The sequence below is a fragment of the Panthera tigris genome, chromosome B2 (genome assembly GCF_018350195.1).
Source record: "Panthera tigris isolate Pti1 chromosome B2, P.tigris_Pti1_mat1.1, whole genome shotgun sequence".
NCBI lineage: Eukaryota > Metazoa > Chordata > Mammalia > Carnivora > Felidae > Panthera > Panthera tigris.
Window position 1 is genome coordinate 9,002,413 of NC_056664.1, and position 26,184 is coordinate 9,028,596.

Sequence of the window (26,184 nt, forward strand, 5' to 3'; positions counted from 1 at the left end):
TCTCTCGCATTTTCTCGTACCCCAGGCCAGAGCGTTCTCTCCATCACAGGGTTTCAGGGTGGATGTTCCATAAATCACCGAATTCAACCATACCTCTAATAATCTGACCATTTTAGTGACAGGACACTGAACTCCCTTTGAACTTCCAAGTGCACGGTCTGCATCCTACAGCTGGTCTTAAAACAGACTTTTGGCCTCTGCTGATGTATGTCTAACAGTCTTGTCTTCCTATTCAGCCTGCAAGCTCCTTTAGGCTAGCGACACCCTTGCCTCGCCGTCGCCTTCTCCAGAAACGTGTGGAGCGGAAGTGGAGACACAGGCTGCTAGGTAAATTTAAAGACAGCCGACTAACGTCATTATCCCTCTCCAAGTTCACAGATCCACCTCTCCAAAGCCCTCCGGGAGACAAGATACACAGGTTTTGTGAAAACAGCTACAAACTGGAGACCTATGACGGGGTAGCCTGTATCCTAGATTGAGTTTTTCTTCTTCCACGGGTGTTAGGGGCTGAATTTGTTCCCACCTCAAAATGCGGATGGGGAAGCCCTTAAGCCCAATACCTCGCAATGTGACTCTTCAGAGACAGGCTCTTCGGAGAGGAGACCGTGTTGAAATGAGGCTGTTCGTGTGGGCTCTAGTCCCTAGAAACTGGTGTCCTTGCAAGAGGAGATCTGGACACACAGGGAGACACCAGGGGCGCACACGCACAGGGGACCGTGTGAAGAGGCAGCAAGAGGGCGGCCATCTGCAAGCCAAGGACAGCGGCCTTGGAAGAAACCAACCCTTGTTGGCCTTGGTTAAACCCAACCTTGATCGTGGACTTCCTGGCCTCCAAAACTATGAAAAATAAATGTGCTGTTTAAGCCACCCATTCAGCGGCATTCTGTTATGGCTGCCCCAGCAAACTAATAGGACAGGTGTCTCAAGTTAGATACTTCCCAAAAGCAGAGACCCAGACACGGACTTGGGTGCAGGTAGTTTATTTGGAAGTGATCCCGGGAAGCAGGAGTTAGGGAGCAGAGAGCAGGAGGCAGGTGCATGATTTAAGGGTGTGTGAACCAGGTCATGGCTATGGATCACAGGGGCTCGATTCTGCTGTGGCCTGCAGAATGCCCCCCCCCCCGCCTCCCCGGAATTGTTCTAGAAGGCAGGGACATTTATCCACTGGCTTCCTTCCGTTCCCAAAGGGCACAGGGTCGCCTCCAGGGATGGTAACTCCCTCGACTTGTAGGCTAGCGTGTGTGCACGGTGGTATGAGAGAGGCTCCTTGGGAGGAAGCAAAAAGTGATACTACACTCACCTGAAGCAAGATATCAGAGTGGGGAGGAGAATCTGACACTGGCCAATGCCATCACAGGGGACTGCGAAGAGAGGCAGGCCACAGCGATGTCGTGTGGGACCAGAGGGGATGTACAGCTACTTGACCTCAGCTGACACGGGCTGGTTCTTCCTCCAGAAGGCAAGAACATGGATAAGGCAGCTGGAGGCAGCAAGAGTCAGCGATGGAGCCATTCTGAGGCCACATGTGTGAAGACGGGCACCCGTGACAGCCACTTTCCTCCCAGAAGGTAAACATGGACGTCACCAGAGAATGGTGAGGGACACTCACTTGGGCATGCTGTCAGCAGACTCTTGCAAAAATTTTTAAAAAGTTTACTTATTTTGAGAGAGAGAGAGAGAGAGAGAGAGAGAGAGAGAGAGAGACAGGAAGGAGCAGAGAGAAAGGGAGAGAGAGAATCCCAAGGAGGCTCCACAGTGTCAGTGCAAAGCCTGATGCGGGGCTCGATCCCACAAACCCCAAGATCATGACCTGAGTCGATACCAAGAGTTGGATGCTTAACCGACTGAGCCACCCAGGCGCCCCAAATTCTGTATTTTTAATGAGAACTTGGGTTGGGCTTTTTTTGTTCGTTTGTTTTGCTATTTTCCAAAGCTAATCTAATTCTTTTACAATCAGCCTGTTCCCATTATTGTAACTGGCCTCTGGGCTCTAAGATGAACCTACCAACGACGCAAACAGAGTGAGTTTAGATACTCTGCACTCTCACTTAAGTTTCAGGTAAGGCCTGGAAGCCAAACCATAAAAAGGATTCTCCCTCCCGTCCAGTTTTCGCCTCCGGAATCGAGTTTTTAGGTCAAATACAGGGCACTTCTGTACATCAGGTAAGAGATTTCTAACTCGTATTCGAGCCACCTTCAGAGACCAAGGAATGTGGCTGCAGAACAAAGTTTCTAAATTACCCTCAGAAATTTCTCTCTTTCCTTTTGGCAAACAGTCGCCCGAGATTTATTATTGAACACTTTTGTAAAGTCCAACATCCAAGATAAAGTTATGCAGGGAGATGCCAGACATGAGTGGTATTTCCTGGTATTTTCCAGTCCTCTGAGCCCTATCTTTAGGGTTGCCAGATTTAGCAAATAAAAATGCAGAACACTCAGCTGAACTGTAGTTTCAGACAAACAACAAATAATTTTCATCATAAGTATATCTCAAATGATGCACGGGACATACTTACGCTAAAAGCCTCTGTCGTTTATCTGAATTTGAAATTGAACTCGGCATCCTATGTTTTGTGTGGCAGTCCTGCCCCTCTTAATGTTCCAGAATGGAAAATTAGCAAAATTAGAATTTAAAAGTAGAATTTCTATTTAAAATATGAACTTCCTGTTTTAACTCTGATAAACTACGGTAGACCATTCAAAGCATGACTAGTCAGAACAAGCCGCTATTCTAACAGACAGGATTCTTTTAGAAGTGATGGCTCATGCTAACAACTATGGTAGCTCAATATGGAAGAAATAAAAGTTCAAAAACAAATGATTCAAGTTCCCCTAGAAACCAGGGGCTTAAGAACAAAAACTCATGTATTATTTGTATGAAAAAGAGCAATTAAAAAAAGTAAGAACATTTTTATTTGTATAGCCTGCCACTGTTTACTTAGTGCTCACAAAAATTAAATGTATCAACGGCACTGGGGATGGGGAGGGGGGTCACACGCGCAAAAAGCCGTTGAGAAGGTTTCCGACTGGATCTGGAAGCTTCCTATACCTCAAGCTTTATGGAAGAACTAAACAATTTCCTCTCCAGTTTCCTCCTCCCCTTACGGTTTGAGAAAATGGTCCTGGAATTTTTAGGACTTTGCAATAATGGGAGGACAGGATCACCTGAGAGCATGGCTTCTGAACTTCAGCACGATGGACATTTTGGGCCCAGTAACTCTTGGTTGGGGGGGGGGGGGAAGGGGGCGCTTTCCTGTTTGTTTAATTGCGTTCCCCGGCCTCTACCTGCTAGAGGCCAGGAGCATTTCCCTCCTTCCCTCTCTTCAGTTATAACAACCAAAAATGGGAGCAGAATTGTCCCCCATTGAGATCCCCTGGCCAAAGAGAACCTTTAGTGTCTCGGCTTTTTCTTTTCCTTGGCAATTGTACAGTCCTGAGTTCCAGCAATTTTTTAAAATACCAGTGCTGGGCTTAGAATAATGAAAGAGAGAGGGAGGGCGAGACAGGAAGAGAGAGAGAGAGAGAACTCCCAACAAAATCTGCACTGAAGCCATGCTGATCAAAATGGTCCTGAATATATGTAAAGTATAATTAAAAATAAATAGGTCTATCTATCATCTCTGTATACAGATAGTTGTTGTAGGCTAATACGAAGGAGATTTAGACCCGAGACCGGTCTTTAACCTGTCTCCCCAACTTGCTCCCCATACAGAGTAAGAGCTAACCCTTCTGATCACTTTCTGTGATCCACACATGCATTCCCATTCAGTCCCTCCATCTCAAGCCCGGGAGGTAGGTTGTTCATTGCCCCACGTTGGGGATGAGAGAACAGAGAGGTCCTGAAAAGTGAAATAACTTGCCCACGTTCCCAAAGCTCATGAGATTTTCAACCTAAGTAACTCCAAAGTCCAACCCCTTAACCACCTCTCTCAGCTTGGAGGGAAAAAGAAAGTCACTAAATGCCTCTGACCTTCATTCTGTTTCCTCACCTGGAAATGACATTTCTTAGTATTTCTCAGAACTGTTGCAAGAACTTGAAGGCGGTTTACTGGGCTGTGGGAGGGAAAGGACCAAAGTCCTGGCCACCGGTGAGCCATGATATTCAGCGACTTCTGGGCGAGTGTAACATTCACCTAAGGCTCACTGCGTTGGAGTGGGGGCCCCACTCAAAGGCCAGGAAAACCACACCCTGAGTCTGAGATCTACTCACACTTGAAAATGAACTGGTGCCACTCACTTTGAAACAGCACTATCAAGAACGTCAGTGTAAATAGTAAACATCATAATTAACCCTTAGGACTTTGAAAAGTGGAGAAGTCAGAGACATCAAGTCTGGCAGGGGAGGGGTGTGGCGAGTGGTGGGAGGGAGGTGACTGGCACTCTGGGGCTCCCTCCTTGCACAAGCTCTGAGTCACCTCCAGGGGTGCTCCAAATGCACGGTGGCAGATGCGTCCCCACCTGGAGCAGCAAAGCCTCCCCGAGGCCCCCAAAGACGTAGGGGCCACAGTGCTGGGTGCCTGTGGCTTAGTGGACGAAATCACCGAAGGTCTGAGTACAAGGAGGTTATGAGGATCACTTGCATTTTGACAGATAGGGATCTGGAGCCTAGAGGTCAAAGAACTGACCTTGTCTAGCCAGGCTGTGACCTCTGCCAGATGTCAGGCGCCCTGAGTCTGACCACACAGCAAACCTACCGCGGCCCAGGCCCTGGCTAAACCCTCCCTCCTGCACAGCCCCCCCTGTTCCGGGTTAAGTATTCACCGCGCACTCTGGCCCTCACCTCCAGCACAGAGTCACGTTTGTCACCTGCCTGTTTTGCCGTACTCTCTGGACCAAATTATGCTTTGGAAACTTCTAAGAGAAAAAGGAGCAAACACAAAGTGTTTCGGTAACTCAGTCCATGAAGCCGAAATGAAACGTTTAATCTTTGGGTAACAAAGTCTCATCAGGGTAAGAAGTAGCTGTCGGAGCAAACCTAGGGAGGTTCTGGATTCCTTTTCTGTAAGAAATGAAATTAGTTTGCAGTTTGGATCACTACGGCCTGGGGAGGGTGAACTGATGCAGAAACAGCCAATGCTGCACCTTATATAGAACTTTTAATTCTAAATCACTTCCAGACATCTGTTACCCCATTCTCCCCCAACATCACAGCAGAGAAGGCACAGTCGGGTGGTCTGGGGGCCAGAAGACCACAGACTATTCCAAGAGAAAAATGTCCCACCCACCGTTTCATGAAGCCACATTTAGATTCTGGGTCTAATTTCAACAGATATCAGCACAGCGGAGGTACAGTTACAGTGGACATATCATTTGTCAAGAATGGAAAAACCCAGGATGCTGGGGTCACGTTGTATTGAGGGGGGTGGGTGGGAAGGAAGAAGTAAAAATACGTTTTAAAGGAAATGTGGACAGAAACTGTTACCTGAGTGGGCAGAGTTGAAGCTTTGGCCCTGGGAGGGACAGAGAAACCAGGTCAGCCGAGGTGAAGCCACGGACAGGACACCACAGTTCCCAGCATGGCGGTCACCACCAGCACTGCCCGGGCAGGCCCACCTGTGGCCACAGTCCCAGGGTGACACTGGGTGGTGATCAGAGAGAGACACTGGCACAGGGAGGTCTGGGAAGGAGCACCAGCCATAACTGCAGATATAAGAAACAAGGCCGGGCGGCCTGTGCTATATAAATAATAAAGTGATTATACATTTACCTCTCAATCTGGAAGGAAACCTTGCCAGCTTTCACAAAAATTAAGACTGTAGTTTATGCAGTGCAAGAGGAGACTTCTCTGATGAGGTGCCTTCTGTTTTTTAACATGAGGTCAGGCACTGCGGGCTGATTAAACAAATAAATGAACGATGAGGCACAATGACACATTTTTAGAAAGGCCCGTAAGATTTAGTGGCGATTTTTCCACCCTTACCACCCGTGATTGCTGAAGGAAAGGTAAATGAAGTGATTTGGGATATGAAAACAAACTTGACCTACCAATTGCCAATTTAATTACGTGTACATGAGAAATTCACTAAGCATCTCATCATTTATATTCTGGAGTAGTATTTCAGTGCAGCTAGTCTGTTAGATGTCTTAAATTATAATTTCAAATGGACTCATTGTCACAGGCCTCTGGGTCCATTTTACACACGGAATCAATAGACTCCTACTAATAAATAGGATTACTTTTCTGAGGCTCCCGGTGGGCGCTCAGCTGGATGGGTGTTTGGGAGGCCGTTTCGAAGTTCTCCAAAGAAAATTACCTTCCTGATGCTCGCCCTCAAGAACAGGAGGCATCCGAGAGAAATCGAATCAAGGGGCAACTTCCCTGCAAAGGGAAGGCTTAGCCTGGCAGGTAGACGGATTCAGACACGGTTTTAAATGCTCCTCTCCAACCACGGGCTTCCAGACCCACCAGGACCTTTGTTCCTCCGCCAGAGAGCTAATACGTGTGCTGTGTTCGCACGTGTTCTACACAGCTAGAAGCTCCCAGTGTTGTAACTATGGCCTTTCCCGCCAGAACACCCCAGAAGGTCCAGGGCTGCACTCCACACCGGTCCTGCTGCTGCCCCCAGAGCTGAGGGACGGCTAAACTTCTGGCCTAAGAAGCATCTGCTGAACCATTTCTTTCCCTTCTCCTTTGTATTCTACTCTGTGGTCCCACCTTGACCCACGTCCTAAATGGGAACAGATACCCTTAGCAAGGCTGAAATGTTCAACCCTTGCTGCCCCAAGATGTGAGTCCTCAGGGGAGCTCTTGTCAGTCCTTCCGTTTCACACAGTGCCCGCTCTATAAATGCCGCTGACCACCCATCGGACATGGAGACACCTGATAACCCATCCCAGACAAAGGCCCTGGAAACACCTTGCGGCGGGGGGGGGGCGGACATCCTGCCTGGCTACCATCGTGGTTAAAAAGGAGGCTGGGAATCACTTGGTCTGGACTCCTGCGTCTCTCACTGACCGTCTGGGAGTGTAGCCTGGGACAAACTGCGTGAACACTGAACCTCACTTTTCTCATCTATAGACGGAGGGCTGCTGTGTCCAATGAAACAATATATGTGAGATGCTACTGCCACTTCTGGTGTGCAAAACCATCCAATAAGGCGGACGGTACGTTTATTGCCCTAAATTCACAGTGGATGGGGAGACAGAGCCCCAGGCTGCAAAACTGCATGAAAGTACAATGTTGAAAATTAATTTTAACGGAAGAAAAAAAAACACACCACAAGTATAAGAGGAGAGGGGGCAGGATCTTCCCTACATACAGAAAAACATACTATAAAGCTACCGTATTTAAAGCAGTGTGCTATTTTCTTAGGAGGAAACAAAGGTATCAGTGGAGCAGAGTAGAAGGTCCAAAATGAAACCAACACAGATCCACGTGCATGTACACACACACATACACACACACACTGCCATATGACAAAAGTGGCATTTCTCTTTTTCTCTTTTTTTTTTTTTAATAAGTAATCTCTACTACCAGTGTAGGGCTTGAGCTCACGACTAGATCAAGAGTCTCATGCTATACCGACTGAGCCAGCCAGGTGCCCCAAGAGTGGCATTTCAAAATCATGAGAGTCTTGAGAATGGCTGAGCCATTCAACAAAGTGCCCTAGTATAACTGGCTATGCATCTAGGGAAAATATAAAGTTAGATCTGTAACACACACACACACACACACACACACACACCTTTCCAAGGAGACTAAAAAAGATCAAAATAATAAAATTATTAAATCAGGAGAAGAAAATACAGAATATTGTTATTTTTTTTTAATGTTTATTTATTGTTAAGAGAGAGAGACAGACCACGAGCAGGGGAGGCGCAGAGAGAGAGGGAGACACAGGATCCGAAGCAGGCTCCAGGCCCCAAGCTGTCAGCACAGAGCCCAACGTGGGGCTTGAACTCTCGAGCTGTGAGATCATGACCTGAGCTGAAGTCAGATGCTTAGGCTCCCCAAAATACAGAGTATTGTTATAATTTAGGGATTAGGAAAGACCCTCCCCAAACAAGCCACCAACTTCATAAACTATTAAGATTGTACTTTTATATATTAAAAAATGGGGGCGCCTGGGTGGCTCAGTCGGTTAAGTGTCTGCATCTTGGTTTTGGCTCAGGTCATGATCTCCTGGTCCTGAGACAGAGCCCCAAGTGGGGCTCTTTGCTGACTGGGTGGAGCCTACTTGGGATCCTCTCTCCCTCTTTGCCCCTCCCCCACTCACAGTGTCTCAGTCTCTCTCAAAATAAACTTAAAAAAAAAGAGCAAAACTTTGGTAGAGAGAAATATTTCATAGATAAAATTAATAGAAAAATGACAGAGGGGGAAAAAGTATTTACTATGCACACACATGCATGCACACACCAGAGAAAGTCCACTATCTGAAACTCATTAAAAGTACCAATAATTCAATAGGAAAGTTATAAATAGCCTTGTAAACAAAAACGGTAGAGGATTCAAAGAGGCAATTCACAGAGAGACAAATCGGGTCAGAGATGTTTACATTTATGTGTGTAAAATGAGGACAGTAATCATACCAAATTCAGAGGGATGTTGAAGTTTAAAATCAGTAAATTCCATGCGAAGTGCTTGAAACAATCCTGGCACATAAATACACTGAATAAATATTAGTCAGTAGCGGTAACAGTAGCAGCAGTGATGGCAGGAAAAAGGATCAAGAAAAACACAAACTAAAAATCAGAGATCATCATCTAGCATCACTAGCAAAGCCATAAAAGGACGTATGTTATCCAATACTGGAAAGAGTACAGGAAACCAGGCATCTGCTCTGCCCTGGCAGTGGGGACATGGGGACAGGACTGGCTCGGCCTGTCTGGAGGGCGATCTGGCCTCATCTACCTGCATTTTCCTCCCTGTGCCCTGTGACAGGCATTCAATGTATAGAAATGTCACCTATGGAAAGACGCAGGTGTACAAAAACATGTATAAGGACAGTTAAAATTAGAAATAACCGAAACCACAACGGCATGGGGAGAGCTAACTATAGGAGAGCTAACTATATTCTGACAAATCCATATAATGGGCAGAGTGCAGCCATGACAGAATGAAGACCAGGGTGGAAATGCGTCCAATGCCTTGCTAAGCACAAACTGCAAGCCGCAATTTGCACCTTCATATAAAACATGTATTTGCAAATTAACAAAAAAGGGAAAGGCCAAGCTGTTATTGTGGTTACGTCTAGGAAGGGAAGCAGGACTAGGTGGGAGGACCGGGTATTTTAAACTTTACTCCACTGACGGTCTTTGATTTCTTTAAATAAGCATGCATGTACTAAAAACAAGTATTTTCTTAACAACAACAAAAATGGTAGGGGTGCCTGGGTGGCTCAGGTGGTTAAGCATCTGATTCTTGATTTTGGCTCAGCTCATGATCTCACGGTTCATGGGTTCAAGCCCCGAGTCAGGCTCTGTGCTGACAGCTCGGAGTCTGGTGTTTGCTTCGGATTCTGTGTCTCCCTCTCTCTCGGCCTCTCCCCTGCTCACACTCTTTCTCAAAAATAAACAAACATCAACAAGAAAATTTTTTTTGAATAATAATAATAAAAAAAAAAGGCAACGAAGTCACTGTTTCTTAACAGTCCTCAGTGGGCACCTGAGTAGATGACAGCGTCCACGGTGCCCCTTCAACAGCCAGCAGAAGCCCCACCTCTGCAGGTATGCTCCAGAGAGGAGCTATTACAGCTGGATACTAACAGAATCGTTCAACTTGAACCTGGCTCCACTCATAACCCGCCGATCTGATTGGGAATGGAAGGCAACAGCAGTATCTGTAACCGTCAGTTACACTTCTTGGGGTGTATTAAGAAGTTCGCATGCTGGTTTGGCAGTCTTCAGAACCCTTACACAACACAAAAAAGTCCCCCAGAGCAATAGATCCGGGTTCCTAATCACACCAAGTTGGGGCCAACATGTATTCCTACGGAGATCTCTTCTCTTAGGTGCACAAATAGGAGACCTACCTTACCTAAAAAGGGCAGCCAACGGGCTGACCATTTCAACACCGTTAGTCCTGTATTGACAGCAAAAGGTGAAGCAAGACCCAAAAGAGCTCTTCACGTGGCCACTTGTTATGGTCAAATGTGACAATGTGTGTCTAGATCCATTTAAAAAAATATTTATAAAATTCAACTACGGTAAACAGACGGCATGGCTCTTTTCTAACTTCTTTTACTCCATAAGGCAAGACGGGAGGACCACACCCAGAGCTAGTTTGGGGAAGGATGGCAGTAGCTGAGTCATGCTAGACCTTCAGAGGTGGCGGACGTTCTAAGGGCCACACCTTGGCCACACTTGTGACACAGAGCAGCAAACGTCAGACGGAAGTCATGGGCTTAGAAAGGCTGACCCTCACACTCTTCAGCAAAGCAGGAAGCAAGAAATGAGTACCGCCTGCCTCATTTTCTCGACCTCTGTAATATCATCAACCGCAAATGGCAAACTTAACTGTCACGGTCACCAGAAGTTGTTTTGGCTGAAGGTGGACGGAAACGGGGTGGAGTTGCCCACCAGATAGCTAGAGAGACGCTTTTAGAAGAACCACCAAGACGAACCTGGGCCATAATAAAGCCACAGAATCTTCCACATGCGTTTCAGGACACAGCCCTTCTATCACAAGAAACTATCGTTCCGTCCCAAACACTCCTTTTAACATGGTAGTAGTTAATTAGGTTGCTTAGGAGAAGACCAGGGTTTGGGCTGGTGCAGAAGTGAAAAATTTCTGCCATTCTGATTAGGGTCTTTTTTTTTTTTTTTTCATTTCTCTTCACAGAAAAAAAGAATCAGGTTAACACCTTTTTTCCCCCCTAGTTTCTAAGTTTAATTACACTTGTAAATAAAAGTCATAACTAATCAGAATTTCTGATTCCGTGATTTTGATTATAATTTACACGATGGTTCTTCATACTCATTCAAACTGTGGGTAGTCACGAGCTTTTCGCACAAAGAAGTGTGGTATCTGTTTAATGCCTTTATTGGGGCTAGGGGACAGGAACCGCATGGACAGTGACCGAGTGGCTGGCCACTCTGTGCCCAGCTCCAGGCTGGACGCTTTCCCGTGGTCTCTCATTTCATCTGCTACTCACAATATCTTTAAATACCCAAATTACCAGACATGTGAGGAGAGTGACCATTTCACTTCCAGATAAGTCTTGTACATCTGGCTGGCAATTTGGTTATAAAGATTTTTAATGGTGCTAGATAAGAGGACCATAAGAGAGAAGGAATTAAAAGGAGGAAAATATTTGTCAGGCAAACATGTCAACAGTCTCTGGAGAAAAGGGAGGGAAGCAGTTTCCCTGTTTGCTGGATGATGAAAAGCCCAAAGAAGGCTAAGAATTTCTGTTACCGAGTTCTGGGCTTTGGCGTGCAGGATCCTCCCGGAGTCCTCTGGTTTCAGGGAGGGATGCCAGGCCCAGGAAGGGATCAAGGGGTTCTGCCAGCTGTGAACTGTCTTGATACACCCAAGACTATCGCTTATAAGCTCTGTTACTAGAATTGCACTTCTAGAAGCAACATTGCAGCACAGCTAAGGCCTTAGCTTTCCCCCAGCCCTTTTACGCTGAGAGGGATCTTTTCTCAAACAGTGCCTCTCAAACTTGGTGCACCAGAATGACCTGGGGGTAGGGGCTGTTTAACCTACTACTGCTGCTCCCTCCCCCCCCCTCCCCCCCGTGTTTCTGACTCTTTAGGTCTTGGGTGTGACTGGAAATTCTGCATTTCTAACATGCTCCCGAGTGCTGCTGCTGGTCTGGGACCACATACTGAAGAACCACTATTCTAAGAGACCAGACAGAACCCATCAAAGATAAGACAAGGCTGCATTTTTTTTATGTGGCAAAATCTTTATCAATTGCGACCTGAGCCACACAAAGGCAGGGAATTTTGTCTGTTGCTGGGTGCCCGGCGTCTGGAACGGGGGCTGGCACGTACCTGGTGTGCTGTACGTATCTACTAGGTACGTCAACTGAATCCGTAGGCTCCGTGGTGGAAACTGGCCCACGTGGGTAGGAGTGGGCAAGAGAGAGTGGTTGCATTCGCACCAGGCTGCTAACAGTTTTTTTTTTTTCTTTTTCATGGTCACAACAGAATACATTTTTAAGTATTTCACAACCAGATCTTTGGGAGGGGAAAAAAAAAGCCTTAATTTGTTGCATGTGCCATTTTCCTTGGTGTAAATTCTTCCACCAAGGTCGATTACAAGCTATCATCCTGGCGTCACTGATTGCAGACTTAGGGAGAGAGGAGCACAGGTGGTTCTTGTGAGCAGGTGGAAGGTCTCCACACACCCCCGGGTGCAGCTAAGTGTTGGGAGTCCACACCAGGGCTGCCCAGCTGCCCTCCTCATGGCATATTCAGGTCTTTCTGGTCCTGCAGCCTAACGCTTCTTTATTTTAAAAATGACTTTTTTTTAATGTTTATTTTTGAGAGACAGCGTGAGCAAGAGAGGGCCAGAGAGAGAGGGAGACACAGAATCTGAAGCCGGCTCCAGGCTCTGAGCTGTCAGTACAGTGCCCGACGCGGGGCTCGAACTCACAGACCGTGAGATCACGACCTGAGCTGGTCGGATACTTAACCATCTGAGTCACCCAGGCACCCTGTCAACACTTCTTTAGAATCCAAGGTAAATGACACACATATTCCTTCCGAAGCATCTAATTCTGAACATTCAAAACTCAGATTTTCCATGTTTTAGTACGCGGGTGTCAATGGAAGTCTGAACTACAGTATTAATTCTGCATCCGTTTTCTTTAGGTTAGTAGAAAGGAACAAATTGTGGCACTTCAAAAGGAGGCAGAACTGATTTATTTCTGTTATCTGCTTCTGTGTGTACCACAGTTAATATCGTCACTTGCAAACGATAATAAACATAGTGCAAAAAAATTTTTTTCCCCTAATTTATAAATTCAATCTAGTCTTCAACAATATATAAATTTCCCGGTTGACTGGTGTATTTCAAAATGTTTGGAATGCACAATTACTACATATGATGAATAATGTTTATTACGCATTTCTTCTCTTACCGAGTATTTCGTACCAAGTAATGCTTCTCAGTTGAATTCGATTCATTTCTGCTAGTTTCTTAATAATACACTAACAGATGTTTCTTCAATCTCCACAGACGATTGCCATTATTTTTCTAAAAATTTTCACCTTTTTAATTTGTTTTTTTGATATATACATTTACAATTATTTTTTCCTGCACATTTGTTGTTATTTTTCTTTTTAACGGAAGTGTCGTTGACACGTACGATGTTAGTTTCAGGTGTACAACATAGTGATTCAACAATTATACACCTTATGAAATGCTCACCACAGTAAGTGGGGTGACCATCTGTCACCATATGAAGTGACTACAATATTATTGACTACATTCCCGGTGACTGACTCGTCTTATAACTGGAAACTTGTACCTCTTAACCCACTTCACCTTATTTGCTAAGAGCTGATGTGCGCTGGAAGGCAAGCTCTACTTAACAATGAAGGTACCACTCGCGACAGTCAGATAGGCAACGACAGCAAACACTTCAGGGTTTAGCACGTTTAGCACTTCACACACATTATGGCATTCAACCAACCTTCCCAGGGACTGAGGTAGGAACCCCAATTCCGGTGAGGGAAACGGGGGTCGGGGGGGGGGGAGGGCAGTGGTGTGCCCAAATCATCAAAGTATGACGTGGTGGTCCCGCTGGGATCAACAACCATGCCGAGAAGTAGGTCCTGAGCGGGTCTGTCTTAATCATCCAGGTAAGTAAATGATAAATGCCAACACTTCCTAGGCCTTCCCTGAACTGCAGACTTTGATCCTTTCTTCTCCAAGTGACAGGGAAGCTTCGAGTGGCCGATTCACAGCATGCCCGACCATAAACCAGACAGAGCTTCACCAGGCTGTGCACAGCACGTTTTCTCTGTATCATCGACCAAGAGGGTGAGCACAGCTCCGGGGTTCCACCGGGGGTTAGGCATGCCAAAATTAAAGTCCAGCTACGAGAAACCATGTGCTTTGAAAGTCTCTACTGCTATTTCAAAATGTTAATGTACACTCTATATAGAAGACGCATCTCCGTGATTCCCTGTTTCTGCTCTTTCTTCAAGGTCTGGTACACTAGTCCACAACGGGGGTGGGGGTCAATTCTGCCCCCAGGAGACATGTGGCAATGTCCAGAGGCAACCTTGATAGTCTTTTTTTTTTTTTTCTTAATCTCTATTTATTTTTGAGAGAGACACAGAGTATGAGCCAGGGAGGAACAGAATAAGAGAGGGAGTCTTTCCTCCAGAGGAGTACTCAAAGACTGATTTTTAAAGGCTAATGTGCGAGAGCCTAAGAGAATTCAAGTTTTGTTGTTGTTGTTGTTGCTTTGGTTTTTGTAACCAGCAAAATCAGAGAGCCTAGGAAATCACGGTCCAAAGAGCCATCTTAGTTCAAGACGGAATTATGTGACCTTTCTTTATGCACAGTACTCTCACTCTCTAGCTGGCTCTGGGCTCTGACAGGTTGCAAACCGTTGGCTTTCTCGAAGCAGCCAGAAGCCAGGCCCGGACCTGGTAAAGCATGTAATAAATAATATCTGATGGCTCGTCTCTGCGAGCCCTGGCAGTATCGATCCCCCAAATCAACCTGATGGATCTGTCTCGTTTTCATATTGCACAGCGAGAAGTGAAAACAACACAAAGGTTTTTGTGGCACCACATTAATTTTTTTTTTTTTTTTTTTGAAGTTAGGGAGACCAGTTCTTGGTTCGCCATCGTTCACCAAGCCTTGCACTACGACCTCTCTGCCAAAGCCACGTTTCCAGTGCGCGGCCCTAGCCTCTTGGAAGGCTGCACGGCCTCCAGCGTCACTCACAACCAACTCCTACCAAATAACCGTCTCACCGAGGCCGCGCTCCGCCGCAGCCGTCCCGGCAGCCCCAGGACTGAAACCCCCGGACAGTCTGAAGTCTTCCTTCTTTTCGCAGCCCGTCCCTCACTTCCGTGCTGCCTTTCCACACGCTCACCGCTGCTGTCCCGCTTCCCGGCTCGTTCAACCTACGGCGCCCAGAGCCTAGAGGGTGTGAGCCGGTTCCCTTCCCGGGGAGATTCCTTGGCTTTCTGTCCTCTCGGTCACCTGCTCCCGGCAGGCCTCGGCCCCACAGAGCGAAAAGCCTTCCTCGCCGGGCAGAGAAACTCCCTGGAGGGCGGGGCGCCCCGCGTATCAAATCGCGCCCTTCCCAGCCTGTGCGGGGGCCTGGCGTGCGGCATTCGCCCCCACTCGGCGCTCCCGACCGAGGTCCTCCGGCCTCCGGAGCCCCCTCACGCTTCGCCCGCTTTGCGCCGCCGTGGGTGGCCCATCTTCAGGGACATAGGGACGCCGGAAGGGGGCGGGCGTCGGGTACCAGTGCACCTGCCCCACTTCCCCGGGGCCGCCGGGCTAGTCCCTCCGACCGAGGCACGAGTGGAGGCCAGCCTCACGCCAGCGCGCGGATTCTGCGGCCGGCTCCAGCTCGGAGGACCGTGCTTCCCGACCTACAGCGGTGTTTGCCCAACGTCCCGGGAGATCAGATCTCGGTATTTCTCTTACTGAAGAGGGTAGGGGTAGCGCGTGGAATAAGAGCCACGGGCCATTCTTATTATCAGGGAAGCCCGGGGAAACACTGGGTTTTCTTTCTTTCTGCCGGGTGTCTTGAGTCCCTACTGTAGAATGGATACAGCGTCAGAGACCACGGAGGAGAACATCCAGGAATGAGCGGAGACTTTGTAGCCAGCTTTAGGTGGCCCCACTCATCAGGGGGGCCCTGAGCCAGCCCCCTAACCCCTGGCTGTCGAGTCCTTCCCACGGCAACAAGCATGATGATAATGCCCACTTCATAGGTTGTTATGCGGATAGTGGGCTAATGTGCGTGAAGCACTCAATTTGGTGCCCTCCATACACGCGGGCACTCGATAAACATTAGCTATTATTATCCCATAGACCAGAGACTGCTGAGTGGTAGCCCTTAAGCCAAATCTGTCCTAGAGACCTATTTTGTTTGGCTTGCACATTTTCCTTTTTAATCGAGCCAACATTTTAAAACTGGTAGATTTCTGGCATTTTAAGGTTGAAGGACGGGCAGCAGGCAGGGCCTGCCTTACCCTCTGGCAGACCTCGCCTAGGGCTGGGTCCCACGGCCCCCTCTTGATAGGGCATTTCTTCTTTGTCCAAGCAAAGCCCGCACATCACGATCCCCACCCCACTACCCCGCAGGGAACTCCCTGCCTGACCCTCGTACCAAGGCCAATCTCTATTCTCGACCAATTCTACCAACATATCCAATGTTAGGTTCTATTCTCCGTCAGTCCAAATGGTCTGTCTGTGACCTGTTTTCTACTCCTTGGGATGCTTCCCTAGCCCTGAACAATCTCCTCAATCTTCTGTCTGCACCTAGCACCGGGGCTCCGCCTGAGAATGCACAGGAGGACGATCTGGGACACATACCCATGTGGGGATCCCACCCCCACAGGTTCTAATTAATCTGGGCGGAGCCCGAGTTTGGGTTTTTCTGGGGAAATGCCCAGATGATTCAGGTGTGCACCCTCGTGTGCCCTGAGCCTGCTGACCACAGGAGCCAGGCCTCCCCGCTCTCACGGCCGGCGGGCTCATCCGCACCGCACAACCGAGGACTAGAAGAGTCTTGTTTCGCTCCTGACTCCTGTTTAGTCTTGCTTGCGAATCACCTTGTGTTTAAAGCCTGTCTCCCCACACAGGTTGTAAACTCGCGAGTGGGCGGGTCACACCTCACACTTCCTTTGCATCCCCAACCAGACCCGGGTGGCCGGCACACCGCGGGTGTCTAACGAACGCGCGCCTCCCAAGTATCTGAGTCTCCGGGGTCGAAGGCACTGCGGGGACGTACATGATGAAAACACCACTGACCGACCGAGACCGACTTCTTGGAGCTCGCAGGTTTGGAGGAGGGAGTCAAGGGCACCGACGATGGGGCTACAGGGAGGTGCACTTGATGGGCCGGTGAGGAGGGCGGCAAGAGAGGCCAGGCGGAGTGGGAGGAGAAAGAGCCCACGAGCAAGTGAATGCACCAGAGGGACACCTGCAGCCTCTCACGTGCCAGGTCAGACCCGAGCTGGGAGGAAGGGAAGGCAGAACGGGAAAGGCGAGGTTTCACCGTACCTCGAACGAGGTGGTAATTAATTTAGTACGTCACGGGAGCAGCCAGCGAAGGCTGCAATTCTGGCATCCTTCTAGAAGCCAGGCAGAGGGAGAGGTGAGGGATGAGGGGGAAGAAGAGACCTAACACAAAAATCGAGGGTCGAGAGGAAGCTGAGAAGGGGAAACGGAGGCCCAGAGGCCGGTTCCCTGACTCTGGAGAGCAACACAGCCCTCCCCTCCTACCCCCTACACTGGGGCCTCGTGCCGCCCAGGCACCCCGATTTCTGCGGTTCAATCTTAAGCCGTGGTTTACTGTGCAAAAGTGAAATCATGTTCACAGTACAACTTTATTAACACATTTAATCACAGAAATAAAGATTTTAGTCACGATGCTGTTACTACTGCTAGTTCTATTGTAATAAGGAGCTTATTTTTCTGTTCCTTCTCCCAAGTCAGTGCACAGCTTATAAAGAGCCACAGATCCCAACAGCTACGTCAGGAGAAAGCAGCCCCATGCCTCACCCCTCCTGCCCATCGCCGCCAACTGTGGAGGTGGAATTGGGTTTAAACGAACACAGGCTGGTGCTCCACCTTCCTACCCCAGGAGGTAGGTGCTACGACCTTCCCATTTTACAGGTGAGGACATTAAGACACAGAGCAGGTGGTAAGCTCCAGGCCACACAGCCGGCAGGCGGAACCACAGTTAGAACCCAGGCACTCTGGCTCCAGACTCCATCGTCCGACCCTTCACTTTTCATCTTTTAGGTGAGGGTGAGGTCTTGTACCCATGGGCCCCCCTCTCTCCCAAGGCCTGCCAGACCCAGAAGGGCTCAAAAGGGACGGTGTTTGGGGCCATGGAGCTACAGCTCTGGTTTTCTATCTCTAGAGCCTTGGAGTAGAAATGGCAGAGGGCAAAGGAGGGGTGAGCCCAAAAGGCTAGGAGTTCCCTCCGGTGTCGGGAGCCACAGCATTTGGGGTCATGAAAACCAGAGCGTGGAGAAGCCCTTCTCAGCGAGTTCGGGCAGGAGCACGCCAGAGGAGCCAGAAGGATCTCCAGGGGAGCCAGGCAGGAGGAGCTGGCCCGGAGGACCAAGGGCATTCAGCTTCTTGCTCCCTGAAAGACGGGCTCCATTTACCAAAACATTCTTCTGGGAAAAGGAGTCTCACTGATGACAACTGCCAGCATCGTGCTGCCTCCTGCTCGCTGGCTGGGAGACCATCTCTATCCACGGCCCCTCTCTGTTTTGGGGATTACAGACGGGCCACAGATCCGAGCCCCTAATGAGTGGAGGAACCACAGCCACCTCAGATTATGTTTCACTTTTAGGCTTCAGGGCTTGAAGGGATTCTATTTTTAAGCTTTCTCGGTTCCACGCGTAAAAGAAGACATTTTAATGAAATTAGTTCTGGGTTTTAGGGGACGGTGGCTTCCTCTGCCAAGAATTAACGGGCCAGTCACTTTGTTAAACCAGAAGTCTTGCTGCAGGAAGAGCATCTAATCCAGCGTCACCGGCCAAGTACCTGGGGACCTGTGAAAGCCACTCAAAGCCACTCCAAGCCACTGAGGGTGTGGATGGCCCAGGATAAAACTTCCAGTACCAGAGCTCCACGGTGTGCCCCTGTCCTGAACAAAGTTTCAGAAATCCTTTTAGGTTCTATTCTCTGTAAAGTCCATCTTTCACCTTTTAAGTGCCAGAAAATGTCATGTACACAGAGAACAAACTTGTAAATAACAAAACGTTAAAAATATTATGTTTTATATAAGCCAGTCATCCCTTCCATTAAAAAAAAAAAAAAACTCCCTTTCATTTAACATCTAAAATAGCTTTGCTTATCCTGAATCTTTGAGAATGGGTTGTTACTCCAAGACCCACTGTTCAAAAGACACTTCCATGGGTGCCCATTAAAAAAAAAAAAAATGTCACCACTCCTAAAAGGGAGTTTTCTACACATCCCAATTTCCCCATCTAGAGCACATGAGACGCGGTTAACTTTCTCTTGGTGAATGAGGCTTCCTCTAAGAATTCAAAGTCTCCAGTTTCAGTCCTGGCTTTGCCATTAGCTAGCTTGTGACCTTGGGACAGTAACTGAACTCCGCTGGGGCTTAATTTCTTCACCTGCAAAATGAAGCAGATTGGGTCAGACAGCTCTCAGTGTTATGACTCACACCAAGACCTCAGGAGTTGTCAGTTGTTGCCTATGCTAACCTAAAGCATTATTCTTAGAGACTGTCAAGTTATAAGAATATTGCCTAGACCCTACACATAGCCCCAGACAGCTGGGCCACAGCAACAGAAAGCAGACTGAAGTAGAGTATAGTTGACCCTTGAACGCAGGTTTGAACTACACGGGTCCACTTGTATGAGGGATTTTTTTTGTTTTTCTTTTCTTCTTCTTTTTTTTTTTACAGTACTCTTAAGTGTATTTTCTCTTCCTTGTGATTTTCTTAATAACATTTTCTGTTCTCTGGCTTACTTTATTGTAACACTGTGAACAATATGTATGCAAAAGATGTGTTAACTGTGTTATTTCTGGTCAACAGTAGGCCACTGGTAGTTAAGTTTTTGGGGAGTCAAGAGCTCTACTCAGATTTTTTACTCTGTGTGTGTGTGTGTGTGTGTGTGTGTGTGTGTGTGTAAGCTGTTCAAGGGTCAACTTTTCTTTTTATCCTCTCCTTGTTCCATCAGCTGTCAATTCTCCCATCACCCTCCAGCTGACATAAACCCCTGCCTTAGTTTACAAATCTAAGTAGTAGCTTCTTGCTTTGCTCAGGTTCCCCAGCCAAGAACAGCGCACGGGCCTCATGATAAAATCTGGCAACCAATGGGCGTTATCTCTTCTTGTTCAAAGCGGTCTTGTAGATGACTGTGGCCGCCATGGCCCCAAGACTGCCCCCCGTTAGGGCTCGGGGAAGACTGAGAATGCAATCTTGTAACCTGTACATTCTTCTAGTTCTAAAAACACACTGCTTTGTGGGGGGAGGGGGGAGGAAGGGAAGTGTCTGAAGCAAAAGTGACAACAGAAAATAAGCCAATTTCCTTCTTATTGGAGCAAAGCTTTGTGCAGTATCCCTCTATATTCCCCCCCCCCCCCACACACACACGAGCTTCCCGTCCCCATCTCTGCTGTTGCTTTTCCAAGCCCTTCTGTTGTGTAACTTTTCTTGGTGTTAAGATACATTTTCCAAGTCACTCTTTGAAGCCAACGAGAGGATCAGAGTAGGAGGAAGGAGATACCGTTAGTGGTTTCCTATATTTACTGCTTTCCCAGTTATTGTCCCTTCCTGGTCCCATGAAAAATGGTTAGTAGAAAAAAAGGCTTCTTAGCAGTTGTAACTATGGTCCCTACAACACAATTTTTAAGCTGAGAACAAGCATGAAAATATGCATTAAACCGCATACTTCCTACCTCAAAGAATTCAGGAAAAGTTCCTTTTTAAAAACTGAATGGAAACAGAGAATCTGATTAAGAACCGAAATCTACTTCTGTGCTGTGCACACTTTGGGGGTGATTTCGTGGGCACCGACACGGGACTGGATATCAGGAGCACGAGCCAGTGTTGGTTTTCACTCATCCTGGTTTCAAAACGTTGGTGGGAAAATAGGTGGTTCAAAAAGGAATGGGAGCTGGTTGGCCCGGCCAAGTGGAAGACAAGGAAATCCCATGAAATCAGAAAACCAGCCAGAAAATGAACGCAGACTATCTGAAGCTTTGCCAAATGGATCCCAGTCCTGCGGAAAGGGGTTAAAGGGGTGGGTGGTAGATCTCTAGGGAGGCAATAAAGACAGAAGAGTTAAAAGGAAACTACTGCATTAGACCTCTGAAAAACAAGAATAAAAGCAACTTTCCCCTCACAGCCTCTAAATCTGCAGGTGCTGCTTTTTATTCAGGTCTAAGCTTTGAGTATTATTTTCTGTTTTCAAGGCAGCTTTACACAGAGCAGCATTAATCTCCGAATCTACTCTTCCAAGGTGACGACTTATAGAAAAACAACAACAACGACAAAAAATCCTTCCCTGTTTGCAAGCTTGGGTTCCTTAGCTCACAGGGCCACAGTTGAGGGTGCTTTGTCTCAGAGGATGATTAGAGTGGTGCCCTTGGTACTGATTATAGTGGAGCTATTTGCACTGCCCGCGTCTGGGCACTGCATTATATTAAAACTTCCATTTTGGGGTATGTAGCGACTAAAAATTCTCTCCTAGTTTAAACTTGGCATCAATCATGTATCTCAGCAGAAGCAAGATTATTGAGTATAGAACCACAGGAACCCAGCATTTTTCTTTTATACTTGCACAGGAAAAAAACCAGTCCCAGCTATATACATGGTCTATGGTTCCTCCATTCTTACACAGAAATTTCAAGCATGTGGGTTCTTTCCCAAAGTGTAATCAGCAGGCTGCTGTGACTGGATTAAATTAAATCAGATGTGAAAGGCCACTGTCTCTTGCATTAATATATCCCAAATTTTCTAGTTCTTGGATGAAATCATTTCATCCACGAGGGAGAAAATGATGAAGTCTTTTCTGCTCCAGAAAATAGCTCCTCTATGGTTCTCTACAGTTCTTCCATTTCCAACAGTTCACCATCTGAACATGAATTTACCTAGAGCGTGCCTCTGACCTGGTGACAACGGACAGCTCAGTTCTACAAACACCATCAAACACAGACTGCACCCAAAAGTTAGCAGGTCCGTGGCGTCATGGGAGGCGTGGAGCCCAGGCAAAAAAAAGTGGGGATGAGTTGATCTAAATTTATCACAACCCAAGGCACAAGATCATGCTCAGGCAGTTCAACACCATCTCTATATATTCCTGTCCTACTGACATGCCCCCATTTTACCCATTGCTGGGACAGCCATGTTTTGTGGATTTAAAAACCCAGACTAATTGGGTATAAGGAATGACATATCCCTTTAGAAAACTCGTAACCATTTTACTCCTACATGTAAACAAAGGAGGGCTGTCCACGAGGTCCCATACAATTGCTCTAAGTTATAAAAGAAGTAACATTTCTGGATCATAGTTTTATTGGGCATCTATACTATTCGCCAGGCACTGTGCTAAGTGTTTCACACAGATTCTCATATTTAACCCCTCAAAAAAACCTTAACGGCAATATTGCTGTTGTTCCTATTTTACAAAAGAGGAAAACTGTTTCGAGAAATTAAGTTATTTGCCTAAGAGCACGAAACCTGTAAATGATAAGAGGCGACTTGGCCAGTAAGGTAGTACTCCTATTTTCTTCCCCAAAAAGTGAGGATCTGCTCCCGTTAAGTTCTTAGATGTTCTTGAGAACTGGAACCAGCTGGGTCTGCAACTCTGGCCTCCCGAACAGAATTCTCAACCTCTTCTGGGACACAAAGTGTTTAAATGGTCTCTTTGCTCAGCCAATCACTTAGCCATCCCCATGCTGCCATTCCCGGTTAGGGAAAGAAGATCAACAAAATTTCAAGACTTGAATCAAAGTCTAATACAATTTTGATAAGAAGAAAATCACACTTCACGTTCAATGCTCATGGAATAATAATCTCATGGCAAAAAAGATAAAGTTTTGAAAGAACTTGGAAGCCAGTGAGGATAATTTTTACACTTTAAATACAATGAAGTCCAGGGAAGTTTGGCTAGACAAGTTTTGGAGGCTCCACGAGCAGGCTAAGAGTCAAAACAAACAAACAAACAAAAAACACCAGCAATCTGGTAGTGGTCTCATAACTTCCCATCGTCAAAAGTACTCTCCCATAAGTCTGAATCCAATGCAAGAATTACGTCAATAGCTGGCTGCTTCGGGTTAAGTTTATGATATAGTAACACAACTGTGTAAGGGGCCAAAATGCTTAAAATATATCCAAACATGTTTAGGTCAGGTCAAGTAACAGTATTTAACGCCAAAAGCATGGAATATTCTTGTGACTGACATCCAGCATACTGGATACAGTGTGTCTAAGTAGGTACTGTACTCTATCTCCCCCCTGCTGGCAGACCCTTGTCACTAAAAACCAGGAGCTTCTTTGAGACTATCACACATCCTCAGCAAGTATCTCTGGGGCTGGAAAGCAGTTAAGACCCAGCCATGGGAGAAACTGGAAAGAGTATGGGAATAAGAAATTTTCGTTATTCCAAGACCCGTCTCATTTCCCCAAGTGCTGCCTATGTGCTGACTTTCTTAAAGACCCCTGCAAAATCTTGATTCTCCAAAAAACAAACCTATTTGCAACTGACACAAGGTGAGGTCAACGACTGGTATTTATCAACCATTTATCTGACTCTCGTTGGTTGCCAGCCTCGTGGGGGCCAAGCCTCACCACGAGGGTGAAGACAGGAGCCATGGAGGAAGGGAATGAAGGAGAAAAAGGAGAAAGGGGAGAGACCTCCGGGCCACACTTCTTTCGAGTATCAACAAAAAGAGAAGCCGCATACTGACCTAAATCATCTCTCAAAGGCGCTTTATAAATTACAGGGACAAAGGGAGGGGGTGGCGGGTGGCCTGGGAATCCTACAGACACCCTACCCTCTGACCCGCCCCCCTCCCCCTCCAGCACAAGGGAAGAAGACAGAAAACAGAGCTCAACTCGGCCATTGGCGAGAAGCCCCCCCCCCCCTCCGGTTTTCAATCGCCCATCCATCGGCCCCCTAGAAAAAGATACATGTAAACACCATACCCACCCCCCGGGGCGGACACTCCCGGCCCGAGGTTCCTAGAACCGGAGGCCGGGGCATTTACTTACTTAGATTTTTCTTGCTTACTCATTTCCCTCAAGCACCCAACCCCCCGTTCCCACTCCAAAACCCCGCTCAACCGCCTACCCCCACGGCTCCAGCCCCTAACAGAATCCGGTGCCCCCCTTGGCGGCGGCAGCCCCCGAGCCGTCCCGGTCACTAACCTGCTGCTGTAAGGGCATTTCCGAAACCAGCCTGGCTCCGGGGGAGGTGGGGGGGCCGGCTGGAGAGGGGGCCCGGAGGGCCGAGCAGACCGGCGGCGCCGGGCGAGGGCGGGCGCCCGTGGTGAGGGGGGGGGGGTTAGGGAGAGCAGAGGGAGGGTGGCCGCGCCGGGGGCGGGTGCGAGGGCGCCGGGACCGTCCCAGGCCAGGGAGCCGGCGAGCAGGAGGAAGTGGGTGCCCCCCTCTCCCCCTCCAGCGCCCCCTCCCGCCGCCGCCTCCTCCCCAGTCACAGGCGCGTCCTCCGCGCACGTGTGCGAAACGTCACCGGCGGGTCCCGGGGAGAGGGACAGACCCAGCCGGCGGGACGGGAACACGGCTGCCCCCGCCCTCCGTCGCCGGGGGGCGGGGAGGGGGACAGGGCGGGGAAGGAAGGGGCAAGGGGAGAGGCGGGTCAAGGGCAGGCCCGGGGCCCGGCGAGGAAGGCCCGGGCGCTCGGGCCACGCGGGCGCCGCCGCTGCCACCGCCAGGATGCGCCCAGGCCGGGTCGCCTGCCCGCGGGTCCCTCGCCCCCAGACAGCCCACGCCCCAGCTCGCACCCGGCTTCCAGCCCCACCTCCCCCGCCGCCCCTCTCCGCCTCCCCCACCCCTTTGTTGCCGGGAGTTCCAGATCCCAAAATGTGTCAAGCGCAGCCTGGCAGAGCCCCTGCGCCCGGAGCACGCCTCAGGGACCCCCGGCCGCCAGCGGGCCTCTGAGGCCGGCGGAGGGGGTGGGGCGATCACCCCAACTGTCCCCCCGGTTTCCAGCCCCCAGAGTCCCCCACTCCCCAGTTCACTACTCCCTCCCCCCCCACCCCCTTCTCCATCCGGGGCGTGACCCCTTCCTACGCCCGAGAAAGAGGAAGCTTCGAGTTGGAGGGGAGGGGAGGGGAGGGTGGGGGTAGGGAAAAGTGCAGGAAAAGAAGGGGGGACCGCGAAAAGTTTCGGAGTGTTTGACGTGGTCCGCGCCAAGGCGATCCCCGCTGCCCCGCGCGCCTGGCGGAGCCCCCCGACCTCCGGGCGCAGGGGGGCAGTGCACGAGGCTAACAATAAAGCCCCGTTGGAGGGGCGGCCGCCGAGGCCCGCGACGCTCGGCCCTGCGCCGTCCCGGGGCGGCCCGCAGCGCGCCCACCACCCCGCGCGGTGCGAGCCCACCTCCCGCCCGGGCTGGGGACGGTGGGAACCGGAGGGCATTACCGGAGGGCCGCCGCCGCCGCCGCCGCCGCCGCGTCCCAGCGCTGGTGGCTGCTGCAGCAGCCCGGCTCTGCTGGAGGGTCCGTGCGGCGTGGTGTAGAGGAGGCTGCCGGCCGTCTGCTCCGCGCCGGGGGCACTGGGGAGGAGGGGGCCGGCGGCGACGGCGCCGCTTTGGAGGGAAGAGGAACAGGAGGTGGTGGAAGTGTTCGTGGTGAGGATCTGGATGTACGCGCCCGGGGCGGCAGCGGCGGCGGCGGCGGGGAAGCCGGGGCTGGCTAGCAGTGCCCTTTTGTCCATGGAGGCTGCTGCGGCGGCGGCGACGACAGCCGCCCCCTCCCCACCCCCGGCGGTCACCAGGTACTGCTCCAGGGCGGGCTGGATCCCCTTTCTCATCTCTCGCTCCTGCTCTTTTTATTGCTATGGTATATTAATGTATTGTTTTCAATTTCTTTTATTATTTGCAGTCGGAGTTTCCAAGTCTCTCCTCCTTCTCTCCTCCCCGCCCGGCGCTTCCGAGCCCCTTCTGTCTCGTTTCTTTTTATTTTTCCGCACCGCACGGGCACCGGGGGCCAAAAATAATCGGGGCTCTGGAGAGAGGAGGGTCCCGGCCGCACGGATATCGGGCCCCGAGGGGGGATGGAGGCGTCGGGGGCGGCCGATGCAACGGATTGCGAGGCGGCGGCGGCAGCCCGGGTGCTGCGGCCGGCAGCTGAAAAATGGCTCCAGGAAGCTGCTGCTGACAATGAATGAAGGGATACGGTTTACGCGCCAAGGTCCTCCCGCGAAACTCAGATTTCCCGCCGGCTTTTCAAACCATATTTGCATATCCCCGCCCTTCAACCCGCCGAGGACCGTTCCCACAGCCCATTGGGCCTCTAGCTCCTTACTTAAGTCCCAATCGTGGCGCAGGGCCGCGGCTGGCTGGTTTCCATTGGCTGTCTTGCAT

General features: G+C 49.3%; 1 protein-coding gene across 1 annotated transcript in view; it reads right to left on the bottom strand.

The window, feature by feature from the left end:
- Positions 1-24,115, bottom strand: part of E2F3 (E2F transcription factor 3) — a 74,031-nt gene extending 49,916 nt beyond the window's left edge. The window contains exon 1 of the mRNA XM_042985614.1: positions 24,012-24,115. Within this exon, the coding sequence (XP_042841548.1) occupies positions 24,012-24,029 (18 nt within the window). The 5' untranslated portion in view covers positions 24,030-24,115. The remainder of the gene's footprint in view (positions 1-24,011) is intronic.
- Between the last annotated feature and the right edge of the window lie 2,069 nt (positions 24,116-26,184).